The sequence below is a fragment of the Centropristis striata genome, chromosome 23, assembly GCF_030273125.1.
Source record: "Centropristis striata isolate RG_2023a ecotype Rhode Island chromosome 23, C.striata_1.0, whole genome shotgun sequence".
In the NCBI taxonomy this organism is placed as follows: Eukaryota; Metazoa; Chordata; class Actinopteri; order Perciformes; family Serranidae; genus Centropristis; species Centropristis striata.
In genome coordinates, this window is record NC_081539.1 from 16,144,946 (window position 1) to 16,169,965 (window position 25,020).

Sequence of the window (25,020 nt, forward strand, 5' to 3'; positions counted from 1 at the left end):
TTTTGCTTTTGTTCTTGGGTTGATATGCACATTTTGGACCAAAGCACGTTCATCTCTGGGACACAGAACCCGTCTCCTTCCTGAGCAGTATGATGGCTGGACATTCCCATGGTGTTAATACTTGGGTATAATTATTTGAACAGATGAATGTGGCACCTTCAGGCATCTGGAAATTGCACCCAAGGATGAACCAGACTTGTGCAAGTCCACAATTCTCTTCCTGGTATCTTGATTGATTTCTTTTGACTTTCCCATGATGTTACACAAAGAAGCAGTGTGTTTCAGGTGTGCCTTAAAATACATCCACAGGTGTGTCTCGAATTAACTCAAATGTTGTCAATAAACCTATCAGAAGCTTCCAAAGACATGACAGCATCATCTGGGCTTTCCCAAATTGTTTCAAGGCATAATAATGTTAGTGTATGTAAACTTCTGACTTTGAAGAAAGTAATAAAAAATTGTGTAAAAAATCCTTCTCTCATTATTTTGGCATTTAGCAAATAGAAATTATTTTGGTAATCCTAACGGACCTAAAACAGGAAACGCGATTGTCTGATTTCATGTCAGACAGTGAGAAAAAAAGCATATGTGTCTTTTTATATAGTGTATGTAAACTTCTGGTTTCAACTGTACCACACTGTGAAATGACTCCACTCCGCTCATTTTAACTACCTAATAAACTTTTAAGTGGTTTAATTTATAAAAATGGGTAACCTTAAATGTATCATGTTTTTCATTTTAAATCTTTAATCTTTAAAATAAATCATATCTAAATAAGTACAATTCAAAATAGAGGCAAATAAACTATCCTGGCTTACTCTGATGACTAATGGTGTACCTGTTCTAGGAACATTTTAGATTCAATCTGATAAAGGTTTTGGCAAGGTGTTGATTCAAGTCAAGCAGGGCTGCCAAATCTTCAGAAACGTGTTGCATTCATTTCTGAGAGTATATGTGATCTTTTCAAGTGGAATGTAACAATTCAAGCGTGTTTTTTAAAAATCATAACTATGACTATAGAAGTGTAATAATAGGCAATATTCCAAGGGATATATATATAGGATATATACATGGGGTCCTTGGCTGAAAAAAGATTGAGATTGAAAGATTTTGTTAGAGTTGTCAATATAGAAAGAAAAGAAAGAAAAGGTAATTACAAAAGTATATTTTCAATGTGCAATGTATATATGCTGTATAGTTAATTTTCATATGGCTTGCACCAGGAGTGGATGTAGTGTCTTTGTTGTTTTTTTTATTCTATTCTATTTCTTTAATTATCTTAACCTGTTTACTCTGTGCTTGAGCTGCTGTAACACTTGAATTTCCCCATGGGGATCAATAAAGGAATTTCTTTATCTTATCTTTTCATATGTATTTCTCTCACGTTTTCCTCCGTGTGAGCTGTTGCCGTGATTAGAAAAAAACAAAAAAATATTAAATTGAAAACATAATTTTTAACTGAATGTCTTACTGGATTTACTAGTATAATATAATAGCACGAGTCGGATAATGTAGTGCAAATAATAGATATTAGCCCCACAGGGAAAAAAGAGTAATAAGAGAAACTGCAATGAAGGCAAAGCACAACAGCCTATGGCGATGTAATCATAAAACAACACAATAAAATCACACAGAGAAATAGTCTTAGACCTTGGATTTATTAAGTTAAATGTACAAAAGATCAATGACTTGATACATTTCATGTTTCAAGGCTTTGTCATTAAGACAAAACAAACTCTGTCCCAATCGAAAGCCTCCCAGCCTTTTCATACAGCCTACCAGCTCTCAGAGAGACAATCATACATACTCCTGTCTAAATCACAGTACAATCTACTGTATAACGTAGCTATTTCATCAAATAGATTTGTATATAATGTAAAGAAATTTCATACAAAAGTGCAGAACAATATGTATTTACAGTATAATCTTTTTGTTTTCTTACATATAAAAAGAACTTCAGCTAATCCTGTGTGTGCTCTCTACTGAACAGCTGCTCACCTTATTAAGAAGCGTTCCGCTTTGGCAGTGAACATTTTTGTTTCCAAGCAGATTCAGATAAGGCACTGACAAGGGTCAAAAAAAGATTTGATCATTCCTTAAGTGCCACTGTATTACAGCTCGCCACTACACTCCAACATCAATCTCCCTATTTAAAAAAAAAAAATACAGCATTTAGCTCTGTATTTCCAACTTTTTGGCGATGTTTTCTCACATGACATCACAGAGTCGAGTGTGCTGTCAAGAGATCCATTCATATAGTGTGGAAAGCAAAGTAAAGGCATGGGGTGACTGGAGTCATACTGAAGTTACAACAAAAATGTAAATGAGACGCTTACTTCAATCTAATTTCATAACTTTTCATACTAACACAATGTGACGTCAATGCATCTGATTTGGTCTGTGCAGTCTGCTGTGCACGAAGCTGCCGTAACATAGAAAAGGCTATAGGGCTCTGAGGTGACAATCCAACATGACTAATACTGCACATGAACTTAGCCTAAAGTTTCTGCAACTCGTCTTTGGCCACTTTTTTCCGATGGACTCAAGGCTCACTGCATGGGAAGCTGGAATGGTTGCACAGACTCCAACAGTAGGTAGTGTTGGTATTGCTTTATAGACATTGCACACTGATGCAAAAGTTTGGTTTCTTTTTTTTTTCTTCTTCTTCTTCTACACAATATCTCCTTAGGAAATGATATAAAAAATGCTTCAAATAGAAAAATATCTCCTCAGTTGATTATCCTGCATGTTGGAAATGTTTTCAATGCATGATATCAAAAGTGCAATGTTGACAATCCTTCTAAATGGGGTTCTGAGTGCCATGAAAGTCGGGCAATGCAACCCTCTAAGATGTAAAAAAAAAAAAAAAAAAGAGAGAGAAGAAGACATTCTTTCTTACAAACTCGTATTGTAAGGCGTTGACAAAAATACGTTTACATTTTTTATGTGACGATAGAAAACTCATCGGCTAGGATGACTTTGTATGCGTTATTGTACGTCATATAAAAATATTTTACCATCTTTATTTCACACACTGCTAACGTAGGCTGATGAGTAACTTACAGTACTTTCAGATGTGATCAATGTCACCAGTCAGTCACGATTACATAGTGTCTGGCTGGGCCGAGACACCCTTCTGCAGCAGTAAGTGAGTGTAAAAGACCCAGAAAGCTTGAGACGTCACTGCTCTCTAACTTGGGTCACTTTTCCTGCTCTTGTTAAAGGACATCAGTCTGTAGCGTGTGAGACCGCTAAGTGCTTTCTCATCAGTCCCCTCCTGAGGCAGCACGCTGCGGCGCCTCGGAGGACTCTGGAGGTCTGACAGCAGCCTCTCACCGAGTAATCCGGCTCGAGCTGGCTGGTGAGAGATGCAGGGGTTCTGACAAGGCAGACACTGGTGATAGATGACAGGGCAGGAAGCTGGAGTGATGCTGAGCCCTGGAGCCTGATGACGGGAGAGGGGGCCCTGGGGACGGGGAGGGCCGGAGAGGAGGGGAGGTGCCGGGGCCGCGGAGGCCTCGCAGGCAAGGCAGGCAGGCAGGGGAGGGGAGGGGGGGTCGGCGGGCCTCAGAAGATGCCCTGGACGAACGGGTGGCTGAGCAGGCCGTCCGCAGTGGGCCGCCACTTCTCCTCCACAAAAACCTGCCGCAGGAAGTCCCTGCCTGCGTCGGACACGCCCTCGGGGAGCATGGGCTTCGTAGGCTGGGTGGCGATCTTAAAAATGGCTGCCATGGCCTCGTACTCAGCCCATGGAGGTTTCTGGGTCAACATCTCCACAACAGTGCAGGCAACACTCCTGAACAAACACAGTGGTGTCAGATATTAGTTCACGTGCAGTTTTTAGAGTACTAGGAGTCATAATCATAATGATATCGCCTCAAAAAAGAGGTTGCTAATCGGACAACTTGAAGCCCCACAAGAGAAGTCTTCAGGAATTGGATTCAATCTGTCACATCAATCATGTGAGTTAAATGCTCGATATGTTAGAACATACTCGTAAAAAGCAGCCTGCTTTAGTGCATTAACTACTTTTTGAAAAAAGACAAAAACCACCTCAAGCAAGCATAAAAACTTTATGCACATTTTCGAAAGTTTTATCGAATTTTGGTGTTTCCATCAAGCTTTTCTCATGCGAATCTTCAAAATGTGCATGGAAATTTGTTGATTGGTTAAATACTTTTATATAATGTAATCTCACTATAAGCTTCACATATGTGGTATTTGTGCAATGTGTGTGTAACTTACTGCATTGGATTAAATAATATTTTGCATGTGGATTTATCATGGTTTTGTTTTGTAATCCAGATTTAATTAAGAAAATATTCATGTCTTGTTGACTGTTTTATGTGTCATTGTAGCTGTGTGGTTACTAAGCTAAGTGTTACTATACATACAGTGCACACCACCAACAGAACTGGCTCTGATTTATTGAAGTCATTTCATTGCTTTTACATCAACAATGTATTTTTGTGCTTGTAATAAATATTTTTCATGCTGCAACAGTCTAATATCCCTTCTGGGCCTCATTATAGTTCCATGTGATCTTATTCCTTACCATACATCAGCTTTGCGGCCATATCCCTCCCCATTGATGACTTCAGGGCTCATCCAGTAGGGGGTGCCAGTGACAGACTTGATTCCTGTGCCCGACATGCAGATGGTCTGGATACGTTTGCTGGCTCCAAAGTCTCCCAGCTTCACGTTCCCCGAGGAGTCTCTCAGGATGTTAGCACCTGGTGGAACGAAACAAAATGAGCTCAGAGTTATTCAGGGGTCCCCCGAGGACTATCAATATCCTTTAAGGGGTACTTTGACAGTTTGGAGGTTCAATTTATGGAGTTACAGTGTGGTTACAAAGTGCATGTGCCAGCACTTCAACTGACACAACAACCTGAGGGGAAAGGTAAACTTGTCCTGAGTCTGAACACTGGCAGACTTATTTATAAAATGTCAAAGTAAATCTTTAATAATACCATCAGACTCAAATCCTCTAACACTTTTCTCACATTGGAGAAATGCCTCATTGGTTTGAAAGGGGATATATGCTAATTTTCAGGCTCAAGCTTGCATTTTGTGTTTGAACAAGAAAATGTTAAAATGCTTTAATGTGCAAAAACATATATTTTTCTCATACTGCCTGTCTGGATATGCCTGTATTCACACTTTGTTTGAAATGCTCTGTTCAAGCGCCTGTCTCTTTAAGACCCTCTCTCGGAAATCCTGCTCTGATTGGTCAGTGTTTCTTGACGTTAGGCCTTCTTGGCATATTTCTCCCAGAATACCTACCTAACACATATTTTCCTAAAATTAACCACGTAGTTAAACTAACCAAACCTGCAACTGACGACAGGATTTTTTTTTTTTAAATCAAAAAGCAATAAAACAAAAACAAAGAATAAGTAAACAAACATCTTGTTTCCATATAGCTCTCTGTGTGTATGCAACTCAACAGGAAATACATTAATATTTTTGCTAAACTCTTAATAGTGGTTATTCTATTAAAGGAAAACATTTCTGATTTTCTTTTTCTTCTCCATTCTTACTTGTTTTTCAAAGGATTATCAAATGCAATAACAATCTGAACAGGGGGGACAATAATTTACCAACTGGTTTTAAATTAAACATAAATGAGATTTTGTTTTTCTACTCAGTTTGCATTTTCTTTTGTGCATTTTGTTAATCTTACACTTTTTTTAACTTCAAAATGTTCTTGTTATATTTTGGTTGACTTCTAACTCCTCAAATATGTTGAAAAAATGTAACTTTTGTGGCAGATTCAAGACACACCCTATGCACTATATGTCACAGGGAGTTAGTGTAAAATCATGTCTGATTATGATGATAGTCTAATTATGTAGTTGTATGATTAAAAAAGAACTAGTTCAGCAAGTGTAATACATTACAAAATTGAATAATGTTATTTTGCTAAAATATAGGGCATGTTAGCATAGGCTACACCAACTAAACTGAAGTTTTTGAAGAGATTCCATAGCTGCAGTGGCTTTTATATCTGAGAGATGTATTTCCTCACCCCCTAACCCCTTGATATGTCTCCTTTAATCAGAAAATGAAATATTGCATCAACTGTCTGCTCTCCACGTGGATCAAACCCCAACACCCTTCCTCCTCCTTGAGTAATTTTCCGACATGTAGCTGTGTCTATCCCGTTTCCTTCAGGCTCTACTTGTTTGATCAGTGACTAATGTACGCCACTCGCCACTCACTCTCCACACCCACTGGAGGACGGAGGGCTGCAGAGGAGAGATTGAGAGACTAAATGTGACCTTTAATCTTAACTTCTCACTTCTTTAACCTGTTTCTACTGCCTGTACATGTGCTGTGAGAATGTGACTCTCTAATAAATCACATCAACTCCATTTAAGGCTTTATTTGGAACATAAAATTCACAGAAACTTTACGGTCTCATGTCACGGCTGCAATGCCAAGCTCTATCCAAAAACCGCATGTGCTGACAGCTCTTTTACTGCATACAGAGGAGCTCTTGTGTGGTGAGATGAGCACACACCGTATATTACACATGAAGAGCATTTTTTAAGTGGAAAATCCCACCCACGTACATACTCTCATAGGGCCTGCCCGTGTCCTGTGAGACCTACTATCTTTTTTCCCCACCAGACGCTATATTTCCCTCTCTTTGGCCGCGTCAGTGACTCCCCAAAGCTGCGGGCAGCCAAACTAAAGCCTTTCCATCCGGTGTTGAACATTTTTAGACTGGCCGATTTCACCAGCATGAAGCCTAATATATCTCAAAGGAGAGTTCAGAATAGCACATTTTTTCCAGTCTGCTTCTGTAGACGGTGAATAACCAAATGAGGAAATGTCAACCAGAATAAAATGAATGAACGTGGAGTTTTTCTCTGCAACAGTTGCTGCAATATGAACCGTGAAGAAAGTCTGTTTGCACACTGTCAGTTTGAGTCTCAGGTGTGGGTGTTCACTGGTTACAAATCCAATTAAATCCCTTCCTGACCTTCGCTAGCTTGCTGTTTTGGTTACCTTTGATGTCTCTGTGTACAATCATGTTGCTGTGCAGGTAGGAGACTCCTTGGAGGATTTGCCTGGTGTATCTCCGCGTCACCTTCTCTGTCAGGGCCCCGTAGGCTTTCAGCTGGTCCTTTATTGATCCCTGGAGAGACAGCAAGATAGAGAGAGAGAGAATTAGTCGAACTCAGAGAGGGCGAGAAACATTTGTGATCTCAATATTGGCTGTAGTCATGGATGGATAACTGAATGGGACTGCTGGGCACATGCCCAGGGGGCAAGGTGTTAGGGGCCTTCAACTTAAATAGGTCAAAGAGACACAAACCAGAACCGGAAAGAGACACAAAATGACCACAAAGAGACACAGAACAACTAAGAAATTACTCATAAAGACCACAAAGAAAGCAAAATGACCACAAAGAGACACATAGTACCACAAAAGATTTAAAATTATGATATAAAGGCAACTACTAAAGGGGCAAAACAACCACGGGCAAAAAATAACTCTAAAATGATGACAGAGACACAGGGCAGTTAAACAATGACTCATAGTGACCGCAAAGAAAGCAAAATTACAAAAAGCATTTCAATAGACAAGATTATCAACGGACCAAAACAACTACTTAGATGCAAAAAAAAAAAAAAGAACTGCAAAGAGACCAGACACACAACATCTAGAAAAGAAGGAAAAAGATCCAAGGAGGGAAAATGACTACAAGGACACATAAAGCAACTACGAATTGTCTCAAAATGATCACATAAAGACACAACAGCTACAAAAAGGGCCAAAACAACCACGAACAAACAATAACTCCAAAAAGACACAAAACAACTACAAAGTGACACAAAAATAGAGACATGGGTAAAGACTACAAAAAGACAACGCAACTACAAAAGGGGCAAAACAAACACTGACAAAAAATAACTCCAAAAGACTACAAAGAGACACAAAATGACAACTAAAAGAGGCCAAACAACTATAAAGTCTGGGTTTTTGCTCCTATGTAGGAGAGTTGGTGGGCCCATTGTCTCATAATCCGCCCATGCAGGCTGTAGTGTTAATGAATATTATTGTCACAGCTGTAGGGTATAAAATTATAGAAAATCTGCTCTGGAAGGACGTGTAGGATGGATATAAAATGGTTCAGCGTCTGTCTGTCTTTAAGGAAAATATGCATTCTGGCAACAACATTTCCAGCTGAATTGAATTAATTTTGTTTTATTAGGAAAGGCGCCTCTAAGTGCATAAACCAAGAATATAAACACACAGCGTGCTGAGAGAAATCTGCTCGATTTCGAGTCCAAACACCTTCAGTGTCCTGCATTTCCTTTCATTTCCTGTTTTCAATTTCCTCGTGAGGAAATCACAGAGGCAAAGACCTGATCCAGTAACACCTGTGACGCAGTTTAGGACTCGCGCAGTGAAAACAAAACTTCTCCCTCTTCGCTCTCAGCTGTCAGCAAGACACCTCAACAGTTCTCCAGCTCTCAGAGGGGACACTTGCCCCCCTCCCCGCGGACGATTAAAGTGTTATCGGTCAGCCGCAGCGGTGCAGCCGTGCAGAGCAGTCTCACACAAACTTGGCTTTGTCACCTTCGCTATTGCCTCTGCCAGAGAACTCCAGTGAAACATAAACATTTCCAATTTCCAGACAATGTGTGACTAAGACACTCAACGCCACTCAGAAAAAAAATAGCCCTGGAAATATTAAAACCAGGCTCAGGGACAGGGTCCGTAGGCGACAGCAGCTCATTAAGGCGCTCATTTAGTGAGAAAATGATCTCATAAACTGTGCTATTCTGCTGACATCAACCACTGAGGACATGTTTGTTGACAGCTGGTGACATTTCTAAATTGGTTTTCAGCAGATGTGGCCGGTATGGGTTTGATTTGATGTGTGTCTTTAAACGTCTGTGTACCTACCTCTGCAGCCAAAACAACTGAAACTATGACATTTATCGTTATTGTATCTAAATCAAACTTCAAGGACGGTTGCATCACTACATGTGACTTAAAGGGGTTATTAAACATTCTTCAAGTGGGGTTGTATGAGGTAATTATCCATAGTCAGTAGATGGTGGTCAGTACACCGCAGGCAGGAGAAACTTATTTTAGCCATCCAAAACTATCAATATCAGTTTAATTGTGCGCTATATTTTTAGTATTTTCACCACTTTACCTTGCCGTTAGACAGTTCTTTCCAACGGGGAACTGAAGCTGCTTTATTTATCTATGCTCTCTACAAAGCCACCAGACCCACACTTGGTTACTTTGTTTGTGTTGCTGTGTGACTCTGGTAAATCCAGACTAACACTTTAAAACACTAAAGTCACACATAAACACAAACAAACTTAACGATAGAGGCAGCCATAGACCAGCAACTCTCATGTTTTGTTAAGTAAAATTACTGTTTTTGTCAGCAAAGTCTAGTGGTTTTGATTACAGCAGCTTCAGTTTCCCCCACATAAACTCAATCAGGGCTTTCTGGCAGTGAGGTGAAATGGTGAAAATATTACAAACATAATGTTAAACTGATATTGTTCTGTTTTTTATGAAACATTTGTTGTTGAGATACATTTTGCTGCTGCCCCCATCCACAGCAGTACATTGCTGGGCTCCCGTGTCACTGCTTGCTTCTTCAAACTATCAAACTAGAGGTGGCCAGCCACCATCCACTCTTGGTACAACACTGATTATGGATAAGAACCTCATACAGCCCCACTTCAAAAAATACAAACTATCCCTTTAATGTATTCAAGTAAAGTGCACTGCAGAATACTCACCCCAGGCATAAACTCCACAAAAATGGTGAGCTTCTTCTGTTCAAGGTCCCGAAGACAACCATAGTACTGAACAATTCGCTCGTGACGCAGATTCTTCAGCAGCTGAATCTCACACTCCAGAGCGTTCACCTCCTACAAAAAAGTGTTTGAATTAAGAAAAGCGTGGAGGACTTCTAACAGAAAGCAACTTGAATCAAAATGCCTTAAAACTAGGGTTGTCAAAAGTATCGATACTCAAAAAAGTATCGATACTAAAACGTTGTATCCGGATACGATACTCATTTTCAAAAGTATCGAGTATCTGAAGCTTGTTATCATAGTTGCACAACTGTTTTTTATTATAAATATTTAAATAAGAACTTTAACACATTAAATAACATTAAAACTAAAACTAGACACAAACAAACATCAAACATAATTACCACATAAAACATACAGTATATCAGTAAACTTAATAACCTAAGAGAAAATATTCTGTTCTGTTCATTTTTACATGTTGCATTTTTCTTGTTGATAAAAATATTTCTGTTAAATTTTGGGGTCTTTGTTTTTATCCTTGTGGTATCGAAAATGGTATCGAGTATCGAATATTTTCTTGAGTATCGGTATCGAGTTGAAAATTTTAGTATCGTGACAACCCTACTTAAAACACACGCAGTCTTATTCAAAACACATGTGCTGTGTTTCCTCTCACCTTGCTGGTTTCTTGACAGTCAGTATCAAAGGGCACCTGCTTGGCGGCCAGCTCCCGGCCTGTGTCCGCATCATAGCAGAGGTAGACCTCCCCGAACGCTCCGCGGCCCAGGAGCTTTCCTTGCCGCCAGTTGACTGGCGCCCGCGGTGCTGCAGAAACAAGACGCCACATGATGAAAACCCACCAATAACTCATCTGGTTGTTAATCCCCCAGAGACAGACAGATCCACTGTGATATACTGATTGGAGAAAACACTGGAGCGTGCTTCACAATCCACCACAAGACCCGACTCTAACTCGCACCAAAACCGCACCGAGACCAGACGTCAAAAACCCACCGCAGGGTCGTTAAGTAATTCCCACCGCAGACCCTCTCAGATGGGGAAACCCCTGATATCTGAGTGAAACCACGCTCAGCTGATTCTCTGTCAAAACCTAGAGAGAGCATCTCAACAACTCTCATCTTCACAGGCCCAGACTCTGAGACTTTGTTTTGGTATTAACAGGCTTCTTTGTGGCCGCGTTAGACAGTTTGGTCTTGCGTGGGTGAGAGAGACACCGGAGACTGACACGTCGACCACAGACTGCTGAGCAGAGCTTTCGCTTCATGACAAAGACAATTTCTGGGCAACGCGTACTGCGGACTGAACGAGGACAGATGTGATTAGTGAGCCTGTGGGGGGAAGATGAGAGGGGAATTCTGCCTGCTGTCACATACAGTATTACTGTACATTATTTCTACTAATGTTTTTCAAAACATGTTTGACATGTTTGATTGAGTATTTACTGGGGAAGAAATTTTCCTTGTTGTGTATTCTTGGAAGTCGACTTCGGAGAAGAGACTGAGAGACTAAATATGTGACCTTTAATCTTAACTTCTTTAACCTGTTTCCGCTGTCTGTACTTTTGCTTCTCCAATAAATCACGTTAAATCCATTTGAGGCTTTATTTGGAGCATTAGATTCACGGAAAGCTCTATTCAAAAACTGCATGTGCTGACAGCTGTGTTTGACTTTTTTGCATAAACTCTGAAGTCACACTGTTATGTATCAATTTAAGATGTAAATTTATTTGCTTTTCTCTCCCGGTGAGGTTTTTGTTCTGTAATTTACATTTTGTGGTGCGGAGTAGCATTTCAATAATAAAAAAAAGAAATACATACTGATGGATACTGAGCTTTGGTAATGATATCATAACTTTTTAGTGCCTGACTTCTAGAGCTGCAACAATTAGTTGTAATAATCGATTAGCTGATTTTGTTTATTAATTGAAATTAAGTCACTTTCAGGCAAAAGTGGCATAAAATGCTGTTTTCAGGCTCTCAATATGGAGTTTTTATGTTTTTCTCTATTTAAACCATATCAACTGATTATGTTGGATTTTGGACTGCCAAAACTAATTTTCAAACATTTCATTGTTCAAACAATCAATTGATTTTGAAAAAAATTGTTAGTTGCACCCCTACAAATGCAGCCAAAGTGCTCAAATGATAATTTTGTCAGATCACAAGCCTCCACGCAAGAACCTTATTATGTAAATTTGCAATTTTTTTTATATAAATCTGAAAAAATTGATCTAAGCATCATAAAAAAGGATTTCATCTGGACAACCAACCGATGCCAGAATTCAGTGTCAGTGTCAGTGGAGTGGTACCAAAAGATTGATCATGTTCATGTTGATTGCTGAGTACACAGAGTGGATATATCGTCCTGTATAGCACATAATATACTTCATGAGGTTTATAGCACTTAAATGGACAGTTCACCCCAAAGTTCCCACATTTAACTGCTCATAATGAGTTCTGTTGGTTAACTTGAGTAACAGGGCCATGATTTCTAGAAAGAGACGATATCTCAACATATCTCAACTCAACAACTTACACCTAAACAATCTAGATTGATAAAAAGCATTAATTCTGGGGTGAACCTTCACTTTAAATTAAAGTACTGAGGTTTAAAAGCCAGACCTGCTGTTGAGAGAAATGAAAACATTCCTCTCTGGGTTATCAGTGAGGGTTTATTTGCCTCATTATCCACAGGAACCAGACAGATACAACACCAATCAACAACAAAGGCCCAGAAATGCAGTTTATTTAAGACTGTTTATATGTTTGGGGTGATTTTTTTCCTCCAGTGCTTCCTGTTCCTTCATTACAAAAGTTCAGTTTTACTTACACTTGGCTGTACCACGCTGGCAGCTTTTGTCGGCGGTGCGGCCCAGTGATCGCAGGTCGCTGTACTGCAGCGTGCTGTCTCCATTATAACTGCGTGTGCGACTGGAGGGAACCAGCTGAAACAGGTTCTCCTGCGGCATAAAGCTGCGCGGAAGTGTCCTGCGACCTGAAAACACATATATATAAAAAACAGACATATTAACGACTTTAGGCCACTGCATCTTTTGTTTGCACTGTGAGTGATTCCTGCACTGTTTTCACACAGTCACTTTACAGGTGTTGTGCATAAAGTGAGCTCTCGGCCAACACTTAGGGCCAGCCAGAGCAGAGTGCCTCTCGCCACTCCGTCCCACTTCCCCTCAGACAGGAAGCAGGGCGCTGTGTTTTTATACAAGTTCGGGTTCACCGCAGGGAAACGTAAATCATTGCTAGCCAAGGTTAGCCTCTGAGTAAGCAATTACTAGCAGCTGCCTGGAACAGCAAGCCAGCACTTCATGTACCAAATCTACCCAGAGAGCACAAAAATGCAGAGACTATTTTATCAGGAAATGAAAAAAAAATCATAGAAATGTGAGGCACTGTAAAAAAATAAGATCCTACTATATTATCCATGTGAAGTTTAAAAATCTGACCAGATGGGAGAGTCTGTGTGAGACTGACATAGCAGCATATCTGTTTAATCTGTGCAATAACAGTGGTGTTGTAATTGCTCTTGCAAAGCCGGTTTTCTTACGGTCTCCATAATCTTTGCTGCGATTGGGCAACTGGAACTGGCGAGGGAAGGTCCCTCCTTTCCCATGGCGACCTGAAGAGGGAGCAAAGAGGCAAAACCGTCAGTTAGGAAGTAATCGAGAGCCTCAACAACAACTGAATTCTCATTTTACACTCCTCAATTTACCCCTTTGTGTTTGCTCAGGTTGAATAATGCAGATTTAATTGCTTGGAGATGGTCAGAAACACTGCTTAATAAGGATAACAGAGTTTCACACTTCGGCTGATCACATCTGACAGACACTACATTGCTTTTTCTCGTCTCTGCGTGTCAAATCAAAGTTCAAAAGCAGCAGAATGGAAGACAGCTTTTCACACACCGAACAGAGCTCTTGTATCGCCTCACTGCAGCCAAGAGAGAACCAGCTCATGTGTGCTAGCTTAGCCTTAGCTCTGAACCCAGTGGAGCAGTAACTAAAGGCAGGTGGGGAGCACTGCTGACGCAGGCGAGCGCTGACACTCTCCCTCACACACACACACACACACACACACACTGCACATAGAGCAGTGGAGCCGCTTGCAATTGAAAGCAGCTGTTCTGTCAGATGACTGCCTCCCCTCGCGCTGTTTTTGTAGCCGTATCCCATGGAGACGGGAGTTATTTTTTGTGTTTGGCAGCGCGGGATGGAGAGGAAAAATCTACTCACAGGGAATGGTAAACAAATACTGTAGCCCTCAGCAGGAAGGGCCACACAGCTTTACATCTGGGCGGGGAGAGCGCGTAAATGTGTGTGCGCAGGGCAGGCACGTGCATGCATGCGTGCCCAAGTGAGTCTTCAAGTGCTGCTGCAGCTATATGAAGCTCCCATAGTCCCAGTCTTTGTACACAATGTGCAGCACACTCTCTTTTTTAATTTACAGCACGGGGGTGGTGCAGGAGAAAAAGAAATGACCAGATTGGGAGAGCCGCTGTGGTTCGTCTGTTCACGAGGATTAGTGTGGCGTTATCTGTCATCCTGCTCTATTTGATCTGCGTTCTGAAGGAAAAGGGACAGACAGGGAGCCGAGGGACAAGGAATAGACGACTAGGGGAGGAGGGGGGGCATCAAGAGGCGAGGGGACGGAGAAGGGAAGTGATCATGAAAAAGACAGGAAAGCAGCAATGTCTATTAGGAACTGGAATTTGAAAAAAAATCCAGACGAAGACGAGAGATGGCATGTGAGAGACAAATGAGATGGACAAAGGGTACACAGAGGAGACTGTGTGCAAGATAAAGCAGGAAGAGTTATGATGCTATCACACTCCCTTCATCACCTCCTGAGACACAAGAAATACAACCAAGATATTAAATAACTCCACAGTAACCCATTCCTCATTTTAAGTATTTACTCCGAGATGAAGCCATCAAATAGCATCATCTCCCTCCTCATTAGTAATCTCAACAGGGCATTTGCAGCGAAGAAAAACTTTAGATAATCAGGAGCTGCATGAACAGAGCTTCTTTCTGTGATTGTGTGGCTTTAATTACCACAAAACTAAAAAAGAAGAAGAAGCAAGAGCAGACAAAACTTTCTAATAATGAACAAGCTGCACCTCTTTATCTTTCTGTAGTGTTTGAGGTGGCTCAACAGCAGAGATTTCTCCTCTCTTACCTTTGTATTCATAGTTGAGGTTCAGGTAATTATTGTCACGGTTGTTCTGCGAAAAAGGAGGACTGAAACGACAAGAGAACAGGGGGGAAAAGTTGAGAAATGGCTTGCTATTTCAGTCAGTAATTTCCCCTTATCTTCAAACAGAGTCTGGCTACAGCTGCTGGTCTGAAACTTCACTCTGTAAAGCAGCACAAAATGCTTCAAAATGACTTAAGTGTTCAAACTACTGAGCCTTCAGTAGCAATTGATGTTAAACAACAATGTGCTGAAATAGAAAAGATAAGCTGGAAATCATTGCATTAAAGTGAAAGTGGACTTTGTGAAGCTAAATTGCTGAAATTGCAGCGAAAACCAACTTTCTATCATGAAATGTGTTGATGTACATGCAGCCCCCCCACCCTGGCCGTCTGTGTCCAGCCCTGCCCCGCCGACCCGACAGAGAGTGACGTCTCTGTTGACCGCAGGGCGGCGCGGGGCCACGAGACCCTGGATAAGGGGCACGCATGCCCGCTCGCAGGGAAAAGTTCCATGCACTCGTTTCCTGCCATTGTTCTGCAGCCTGGAGCCCAGATAAGCCTCGTGCAGGTAGAGCCATTTCCGTCCTACGCTCTCTCTCAACCTCACTCTTGCTCACTTTTCTTTCTCGCTTTGATTCACATTCAGTCTTTTCACTCTCCAGCCCCTCCTCCACTTCACTCTCTCACCACTTTTCATTTTCTGGCTCAATATTTCCCTCTCATCCAGCATGTTCTTGCTCACTCTTTTCACGTCTCTCCCACTCAGTCTCTGTTTCTCTCTCTCTCTCTCTAGTGATAACACAGGAATCCAGGCGTCCAGATAAGAGTTTTGTCGCCATGGCAACAGCAAAGTGACCCGATTCCTCCATGCAGAGGCAGGGTCAGCGAGCTCTGCTGGCCTTTTGCACTGTGTACAAACTTCACTAAGAGCGCCGGGTTGCTTCTCTGCGTTTGAGATCACAAGTGTGAGTCTCATATCTCGGCAATATATGAACGTACACATCGTTAATCGTAAATCCACACAGACGAGGGTCATAACTCACACATTGCATGGTGACTCACCTGTCCAGTGCTTGATCTATTGATTGACAGCTGCTCGACAGTGAGTTGTCCGCGCTCGCGAAGGGATCCATCATCTGACAGATACAATAACACAGGGGAATAGAGGGTCACGGAGCATGCAATCATATGGGAGAGAATATAAAGGAGAGGGGATAGAGAAGTGTGTAGGACTGCAGAAGTACTGTATGTCTTCACGAGCTGCATGTAAATATAGGACACAGCTACATTAAAACAATTCTCAATGGAAACTGTACAATACTGCCACTACCTGAGCTACTATCCGTGATAAAAACTGTACTTCACCTCCATCTGCTGTAAACGCTAGAGACAGATTGATCCTTCCTACATATGTTTTGCAAGCTGAGAACTTCTATTCTAGGAGTTTCTGTTTCCTTGAAAGATGAAACCGTTGCATTTTAATGAAAGATTTCCCTCTTATCTGTAGTGCTAGTTGTTCATCTAGATTTTTTTGGAGTGAGGTCTCACGACAGGCTTGTTTTGTGTGTCTTCTTGGTCGTTTTGTGTCTCTTTGTAGTCATTCTGTGTCTCCTTTTGGTCGTTTTGTATTGCACTTTTGATCATTGTGTGTCTCTCTTTTTAGTTATTTTGAGTTTCTTTGTGTTGCTTTGTGTCTCTGTGGTCATTTTGTGTTTCCTCTTGGTCTTTTGAAACACTTTTTTTGCCTCTGTAGTTTTGAGTCCCTTTCTGGTAATTTTTTGTGTCTCTGTAGTCGTTCTGTGTGGCTTTTTTGGTCGCTTTGTGACTTTCTGAATGCAGCCTGAGGACAGCGAGTCTTTGGAGTCACAGCCCACATGACTCTGACTACATCCTTACAGGAGGAGATCAGACTAGCTGGGTTCATTCTATTAAATCTAAATGCAGTTTTTTTTTTTTTTTTTTGCAGTGAGGTCTCACAACAGACCTTACTTTGAGTAGTTTAATGTGGGAACTTTACTCAAAAGAAAATAGTTCCTACATTAAATTGCTCACAGTAAGGTCTGTGGACGATCGGGTCATGATTTCTGGAAAGAGACAGATGGCCGATACACTCGATAACTCACACCAAAACAATCTAGATTGATAAATAGCATTAATTCACAGCTACATTAACAACAATTCTTGTTATAATACACTGTACTTCCCCTCCATTTGGGACACATTGATCCTCCCTACATATCTATTGCAAAACAAGCTGAGAACTTAAATTCTGGGAGCTTCTGTTTCATAGAAAGATTATTTATCACTGTTTTTAAGGATGAATCAGTTGCAAGATAATAAATGACAGGAAACAACATTTTAATACGGTCTGGTTTTGCGTAACAGTAATAAAAGAAACTCATTCAGCCCAAAAAAAATCATCCGTTTCTTTGGTAAAATCGCTCTTACATTCTGGTCCTGGGTCTCAGGGATGAACTCCCCTTCACTGTGGATGCTGGTGTAGGAGCCCTGGCGGGCAATCTGCTGCTGCTCCTCTGGGACGCTGCCAGGGGGCGGGGACGTCCGACCTGTGTGCAGGGAGCCTGAGACAGTTTGAAAGCGAGAGAAGAAGAACAGGCAGCAGCAAGTACGAGAGAGGAATGGGAAAATGAAGTGCAAAGAAGGAGGAGATGTGTAAAATGAGAGAACAAAAAGGAGAAATGGAGGCGAGGAGGAAAAGGGGGGAAATGATGAAGAGATGAAAGCGAGGGGCAGAGGGTACAAAACGGCGTCACGGTGTTATTCATGGGTACAAGTTCAACAGTGCCAGGACTACGAGAAGTGATTTACTAAACCACACTGCCGCCACCTCTAACCTCAATTACTGTGACAAACCCTCCCCCGGCTGAGCCGCGGCAGAGACCGAGCACCGTCCTTGACAGTGTTAGAAACCCGTCTGAAAGTCTGTCGCTGGCTGAGATGGCAGTAATGCTGAAAAAGTACTCAGAGGGCAAAAGGTGCCAGGATGTACAGGAACATTTTAAATATCGGTAAACACTCTGGACTGGAAGCTAAAACTCCCTTTTCTGCACAGTTCACTTTCTTTCCCTCCGCTCCTCTCCTGTCCTCTCCTCTCCTCTCCTCTCCTCTCCTCTCCTCTCTTACTCTCCTCCCCTCCTCTCCTTGTTTCCTCTCCTCTTCTTGTTTCCTTTCCTTTCCTTTCCTTTCCTCTCTTCTTCCCTCCTCTTCTTGTTCCCTTTCCTTTCCTTTCCTCTCCTCTCTTCTTCTCTCCTCTCCTTGTTTCCTCTTTTCCTCTCCTCTATTCCTCTCCTTTTCCTCTCCTCTCCTCTATTCCTCTCCTCTTTTCCTCTCCTCTCCTCTCCTCTCCTCTCTTACTCTCCTCCCCTCCTCTCCTTGTTTCCTCTCCTCTTCTTGTTTCCTTTCCTTTCCTTTCCTCTCCTCTCTTCTTCTCTCCTCTTCTTGTTTCCTTTCCTTTCCTTTCCTCTCCTCTCTTCTTCTCTCCTCTCCTTGTTTCCTCTTTTCCTCTCCTCTATTCCTCTCCTTTTACTCTCCTCTATTCCTCTCCTCTCCTCTCCTCTCCTCTCCTCTCCTCTCCTCTCCTCTCCTCTCCTCTCCTCTCCTCTCCTCTCCTCTCCTCTCCTCTCCTCTCCTCTCCTCTCCTCTCCTCTCCTCTACCATCCACTGTGACTGCTCTCCTGTCACCTCTCATCTGTCACCACTCCTTACACTTCCATCTTTCAGCCTCTCTGACTTGTGGCTGGCGGGGGAATTGATAGAGAGCGGGGTAATTCTATACAATTTATATGAGTCGGGATGGTGACGGAGCTGATGTTATTGGGGCTACGTGAGGAAGATTGGCGCCGACAGCCATCATGAAGCGTTTTTGGCTGCTATGCAAAAAATGCAAAGGAGCGCTGGTGGTTTCTGAGGTTGAGATATGACTGCAACATTGACCTTTCTGGATAGACCTGATATAAGGGGAGTGAAAAGATTCAGGCATGGGAGACGGGGGAGAGCTCAGTGTTTCACAGAGCAAAATAAACCTTCATGCTGTGTTACAAAACAGGCCAGGAGGGACAGGACTCGAGTGTTATCTAGCCACGGAGTGCGACGTGACAAGAAAAGGACTTTTATCTGTCTTAAAGGAATAGTTTGACATTCTTGCTTTCTTGCCAAGAGAGAGATGAGAAGATTGATGCCACTCGCATCGTCTGTTAAAGAATCTTTTAAAGATGCAGCCAGAAAACGATTAGCTAAGCCAGGGACGGATTCTGAGACAAAAAGGGCTCCCTGGGCACAGACATTTGAATGGCCCCTACCCCTCTTGGCGGTCACGTTGAGTCTCTTTGTGTGCATTTTGCATCTAATTTTGGTTGTTTAGTTTTGTGTATCTTTATGCTATTTTTTTTTCTCTTTTTGGTTGTTCTGTACCTCTCTATCTTTTGTTTCTCTGTAGTCATTCTGTGTCTCCTTTTGGTTGTTTTGTATCGCATTTTAGGTAATTTTGTGTCTCTGTTTGTAGTAATGTTTTGTGTCTCTTTCTTCCTGTAAGTCGCTTTGGATAAAAGCGTCTGCTAAATGACTAAATGTAAATGTAAATGTGTCTCTGTCGTCATTGTATGTCTCCTTTTGGTCATTTTGTTTAGCTGTTTTAGTAATTTTGTGTCTCTGTTTGCAGTTATTGTGAGTCGCCTTATGGTAATGTTTTGTGTCTTTTTGTCTCCTTTGGTCTATTGTATCACTTTTCTGTCTCTTTGTAGTTATTTTGAGAGTTGAGAGACTCTGTATCCCATTGGTTGTTTTGTGTGGCTTTTTGGGATTGTTTTGTGTCTCCGTAGTCGTTCTGTGTGGCTTTTTTGATCGCTTTGTGTCTTTTTAAATGCAACCTGAGATTCTCCAGCAGAGGTCTGTTAGTAATTCCTAGGTCAAGACTAAAAACCAGAGGACATTGAGTCTTTGGAGTCACAGCCCCGTGACTCTGGAACAACCCTGCAGGAGATCAGACTAGCTGAGTTCATTCTTTTAAATCTCTCTTAAAAAACACACTTTTTCAGAACTGCTGTCTTTGCAGTCGTTTTTACTGTATATTAGTGATTCATATCAATACTAATTGTATTAAAACACTTTTATTTATTATTTATCTGGTAATTTTTCTTGTCTTTATATCTTTGTGGGGCACTTTGTGACTTGTTTTTAAAATGTGCTATATACATATAATTATTATTATTATTATTATTATTTTGTGTTACTATTGGACAGAGCATCCTCAGAATCAAAGCCATAACTAATCAAGATGATGATGCAGACGGAGAGCTGCTTGGTATGAGAGCAGACACCTGTCCTTGCTGTGACCTGACATCTCTTCGGCTGTTAAAGTTGTCACTTTCACCACCAATTTGCATTTGTCCACTCTGACAAAGCATGTCCCTCATCTTGTCATTAACATTCCTACGACTTTGGCATCACTCCCTGTTGTAAATTGACACTGACAAGTCACCCTTGAGGCCTTAGCAGGTGGACCAGAAAACTTGGCATCAGCAGGATTTGGTTGTAACTTTCTGGTTTTTACTTTCCTGGGAAAAATTGCATCTTAACAGCTCCTGATAGAGTTCTAATGACTTTCTGATTGCATCTGATAGCCATTTCATTTTGTGTGTGTCTATACGCCGGCTCACCTGTTGAATGTTTGCGCACCCTCTCTGAGCCCTTGAGCAGGGAGCCCTTCAGATCTCCGAGCGACCGTGACGACCTCATCTCGCTCTGTTTGTCCCTGCTGTTCACCTGTAGGTACTGCAGGAAGAAAGAAGGGCAAGTGAGAAAGGAGAAAGAGAAAAGAATCAGAAGAGGAAGTGAGGGCGGCGTTACATCATTGTGTCAGTGGGGGAAGTTTGCTTCCTCTCAGAAAACAGTAGCTGTGATACAGTTGACTTAATTTAAAGGTTATGTGGTTTTAAAAAGACAATGACTTCATGCAGCTGAGTACTAAAGTGACTAACACGCAGCTGTTCCTATCACGGTGGTTATGCTTGCTTGTTATCTAGACTTAAGTGCCTCCCTGCTTTATGTGTTAAAGTGTCTCCAATGATCAGTTTCGTATCTCCATTGGCAGGCACTCACATGGTTGTTCTTAGGGGTCTTTAGCAGTATCCTGAGCAGGCCATTGGCCCCCGAAGTGCAGCTCAACGTCAGCACCGCCTGATCCAGGTCCTCCTGGGTCTTCAGGGGCAGCAGCAACTGAAAGGACAAGAAAACATACAGCACATGACCTTTAATTCCCCATTGTTCAAGAATGGAGGCATGTAAAAGCATCAGCACATGCATGACGCACTGTTAATGTTATGACATATAGCACAGCATTTGTAATCTTAGGTGATTCTGGAGGATTAAATATCCTCCAGAATCACTCCTGAGATGCTGACACAGGATGCATAAATGTTGCACTGGAACAAAAGTATTAGTTGTTTTCTCGTACCTCTTTTTCCCAGAAGAACATGTCCATCTGCTGGCCAAAGGCCTCGGTCACTTTCTGCAGCAGCTCCTTGATCTTCAGCGGCCTCTGGAACGGGATGATCCTGGGAAGCAGAGAACGCCGGCAGGGTCAGAGGTCGGAACAAGAAGATAGTGTTGGAACATTCATGAGCTCAGACTCTGAAACGCAGTCTAAGGTGGGATTTTGGTGAAATAAGCAGCTAACTGGCCACTATATCCCAGTTCCCGAACATGTGTAACTTGTGCCCAGAGTTCAAGTTAGTTAGTTAGACTTTTTTACCTGGTAATAAGACATAGAACAGAAAAAGGAGGGATAGGAAGAAAGAGAAATGGAGTTTTAGATAGGGCTGCTTGATTATGGTAAAAATCTTGATCACGATTATTTTGGTATTATTTAGATTACAATTATTTAACACAATATCTCTTTGACTTTGAGAAAGTCTGAAATTTATTGAATTCAGAAAAAAACATGTCTTTTAACACTGGATTTTAAATATAATTAAACTGAAAAATAACTACAAAAATAAATTTGAAGCAAAAGTGTATTTTCACAACCTGAAAACTACTTAAAATACAATATATTTAGTATATATAAGTATATGAAATAAATAAGGATAAATAAAAAATTAATTGCATAAAATACGTTGCAGTGCACCGCCACAAGCTGAAAACAACTAAATGTATACAATAAACTTCAGTTTGAATTTGATGCATTCTGTTTTTATTTGCTTTTTACACAGCGTCACGACTTTTTGGGAATTGGGGCTGTGTAACTCATGACAGAACAAGAGCATCATTGCGAAATAGAATGTGTGAAAAATATTTATTTTAACTGTATTATCTGGTTTTCATAATCATAGAAAATTGTAATTGAAAATAAAATCATCCAGCCTTTGTTATAGACCTTATGGATCCAGTTCTTTCCAATAACTTACTGGTTTTCGAACATGCATTTGGATTGGCCATGTATGACCACGTAAGAATATCTTTCAAATCTATTTTATGGCCACGTATCTATGGTAATGAGTAGAGAAACGGACAGGTCATGTGGGTCAAGGAGAGGAGCGAGCGGGGGCTAAAGGGGCATTAATCAATGCAAAGGAAACAGAAAGTGCCAGCGTAACTCCCTCTGATGTATATAACGTCTTATCTCATGTACGCCTACGTGTATGACTGAGTGTCCACACTGTCTGTCCGAGCTTATCAGCCAGTGTTTGCAGCGAGTGTATATATGGCTGCGTGCGTGTTTGTAAAACTCTACATGCATGAGTGTGCTTCGCAATCAGTGTGTGCATCGGCCACTGTTTCAACACCACTGGGCCTCTACACTAAGCCAGCACAAAGGCAGATGGGAAACTTCCTGAGAGGAAAGGGGGAAAAATCTGGAGCGGCAGCAAAAGCAGCAGGATGTGTGTCTTTCCCTCCTCTTTTTAAAGAGTGACAGATACAGAGACGTGGAGATATTTACAGACTGTGAGAGGGAAAATAAAAGGAGACAGCCTGACAAAATAAAAGCAGGAGAAAGAGATTCTCGTCTGCGTTTCTCCTCCTCTTTTCTATCCATCTCTCTGCTTTTGAAGAATCCGCAGCCCACTATCTCTTTATAGTATCCTGATAAAAGGACTTGTTTTTATCCCATCATTTCCTCATCAGAGGCCAAAGCTCTGCCTATCTTAATGACTGCTCATTGGTCCCCTCATTTGAGGAGAGGATTCTGGGAAGAGGGAGGCCTGCAGATCAGAGGCGAGCAGCAGCACAGCTAAACGCTCCCCGTCTCTGTTTATACTCGCCGATGATGTGTCTGATAAAGAGCTGGAGGGATGTGGACTGGGGGAGGAGGGGGTTGTGAGGATGCTGCTCCAAAAGATATGGCTTTCCTTCCTCTGTGCAAGCATGTGGACACACAGATTTGCAGAGTAAAAAGAATGCTTTCACACATCCCGGCACACTCTCTCTTTCTCTTAGCCTTTCTCTCACGGACACAATCACAATCACACCAGAAAAAAAGAAAAGGTCTGGCTCTGTTCCTTCGCTCTCTGGCAGGAGACCCTGAGGCAGAGCCAGGGGGGAAGAGAGAGACACAGCTCCTATTTCCTGCCCCAAACCTTCAGCGCTTGCCAATGAAAAGAGAGACCGTCCAATTAGATTCCATTGTGGACAGACAACACGGTTTTCCTGACTCAGGGACTCCTAATACCTCAAGTGCTGTGCTCAGATATAATTCACACTGGGGCTGCAACTTGGGTATGATTGTACACTTCAGGTTTTTTAAATATAAAAACACGCAATGAGATCTTACCTCTGTATTCTAAAGAACGAAAGGAAGTTTTGATTATGATTCATCATCACATTTGATCATATTACACTTAGTCATGAGCTCTGTCATAATCAGGTTCAGGTGTTTCTCGTTCAGTAGCTCAGCAGTTTGTGAGCAGGGCCCGGGAATTTAGTTCAGATGCTTTTCATTAGGTTTTTATGAGATTGTTTATTGTATTACAGCTTGTATTTTGTATTTTTACCTCCGCCAAGGACGTCATGTTTTCAGGTCGGTTTGTTTGTCAAGTTGTCAGCAGGATTTTGGAAAAACTACTGGCTCTGATTTTCATGCAACTTAGTGGAAGAGTGGGCCGAGGAAGAACCCATTAAATATTGAAGCGGATCCGTTTTATGGGGAAATTCATGTGAGCGCCCCCTCAAGTCGGAACAACTCTGGAAGTCGGGGAAAACAGCTAACAATGGGTTGTTTAAACACTCTGAGCAATAAAATACAACACATCTTCTTTGTAGTGTTTCCACCATCTGAGGAGAGTGTGGATTGACCTTGGCAGAGGTCTGTGCTCACTGAGTGCCATTCTAGTTAATTTTCTTACTGAGCTGTCAGTATTTGCATGAAGACTCAAAGCCAGACGTTGCTAACTAGCTTAGTCTATAAATGCTATGCTGTTCAGTTTTGGTTGATGCTCTGTACTGTTCCTGAGAAATATAAACGTTAAACCGACAATAACTGATTTTTATGCAGTGAAAACAAGTTAGAAACACAACACTGACCTATTTTCACATCTTAAGTTGATATGGTTAATGTTGCTAACTAGCTTAGTCTACAAATGCTATGCTATTCAGCTTTGGTCGATGCTGTGTACTGTTCCTGAGAAATATAAACTTTAAACCTACAATAACTGATTTTAAGCAGTGAAAACAAGTTGTCCTATTTTCACATTGTAAGTTGATACAGCTAATGTGCTAGCAAAGAGTTGCCTGGTTACCCATCCAGCACACACAAAGCTACATTAGCATTCATTTGGGGTCGTGTTTCTGTCCTTCTGAATGCAAGTCTAATATTCAGTCTCCTTTTAGCGCCGTTTTGTTCTCCACCAACTCCTAAAAAAATATCTGCCTCTTTAACTCCTAAATCCTGTTGTTGGTTATCTGGCACTGGGCAAGCAGTGTACGGTGAGTTTTTGCTTAAAACAGCTACAATGAACTCTCCTAACTTAAAA

At 41.6% G+C, this 25,020-nt stretch overlaps 1 protein-coding gene across 1 annotated transcript in view; it reads right to left on the reverse strand.

Annotated features, from left to right (window-relative positions):
• Positions 1 to 1,639: 1,639 nt before the first annotated feature.
• The window catches only part of map3k22 (mitogen-activated protein kinase kinase kinase 22), a 51,860-nt gene continuing 28,479 nt past the window's right edge, over positions 1,640 to 25,020 (reverse strand). The window contains exons 6-18 of the mRNA XM_059326995.1: positions 21,507 to 21,606; positions 21,152 to 21,268; positions 20,710 to 20,824; positions 17,483 to 17,616; positions 16,097 to 16,170; positions 15,018 to 15,079; positions 13,387 to 13,458; positions 12,655 to 12,819; positions 10,481 to 10,629; positions 9,787 to 9,918; positions 7,018 to 7,147; positions 4,556 to 4,733; positions 1,640 to 3,796 (exon numbers count right to left, since the gene is read on the reverse strand). Coding sequence (XP_059182978.1) covers positions 3,568 to 3,796; positions 4,556 to 4,733; positions 7,018 to 7,147; positions 9,787 to 9,918; positions 10,481 to 10,629; positions 12,655 to 12,819; positions 13,387 to 13,458; positions 15,018 to 15,079; positions 16,097 to 16,170; positions 17,483 to 17,616; positions 20,710 to 20,824; positions 21,152 to 21,268; positions 21,507 to 21,606 — 1,657 coding nt within the window. The 3' untranslated portion in view covers positions 1,640 to 3,567. The remainder of the gene's footprint in view (positions 3,797 to 4,555; positions 4,734 to 7,017; positions 7,148 to 9,786; positions 9,919 to 10,480; positions 10,630 to 12,654; positions 12,820 to 13,386; positions 13,459 to 15,017; positions 15,080 to 16,096; positions 16,171 to 17,482; positions 17,617 to 20,709; positions 20,825 to 21,151; positions 21,269 to 21,506; positions 21,607 to 25,020) is intronic.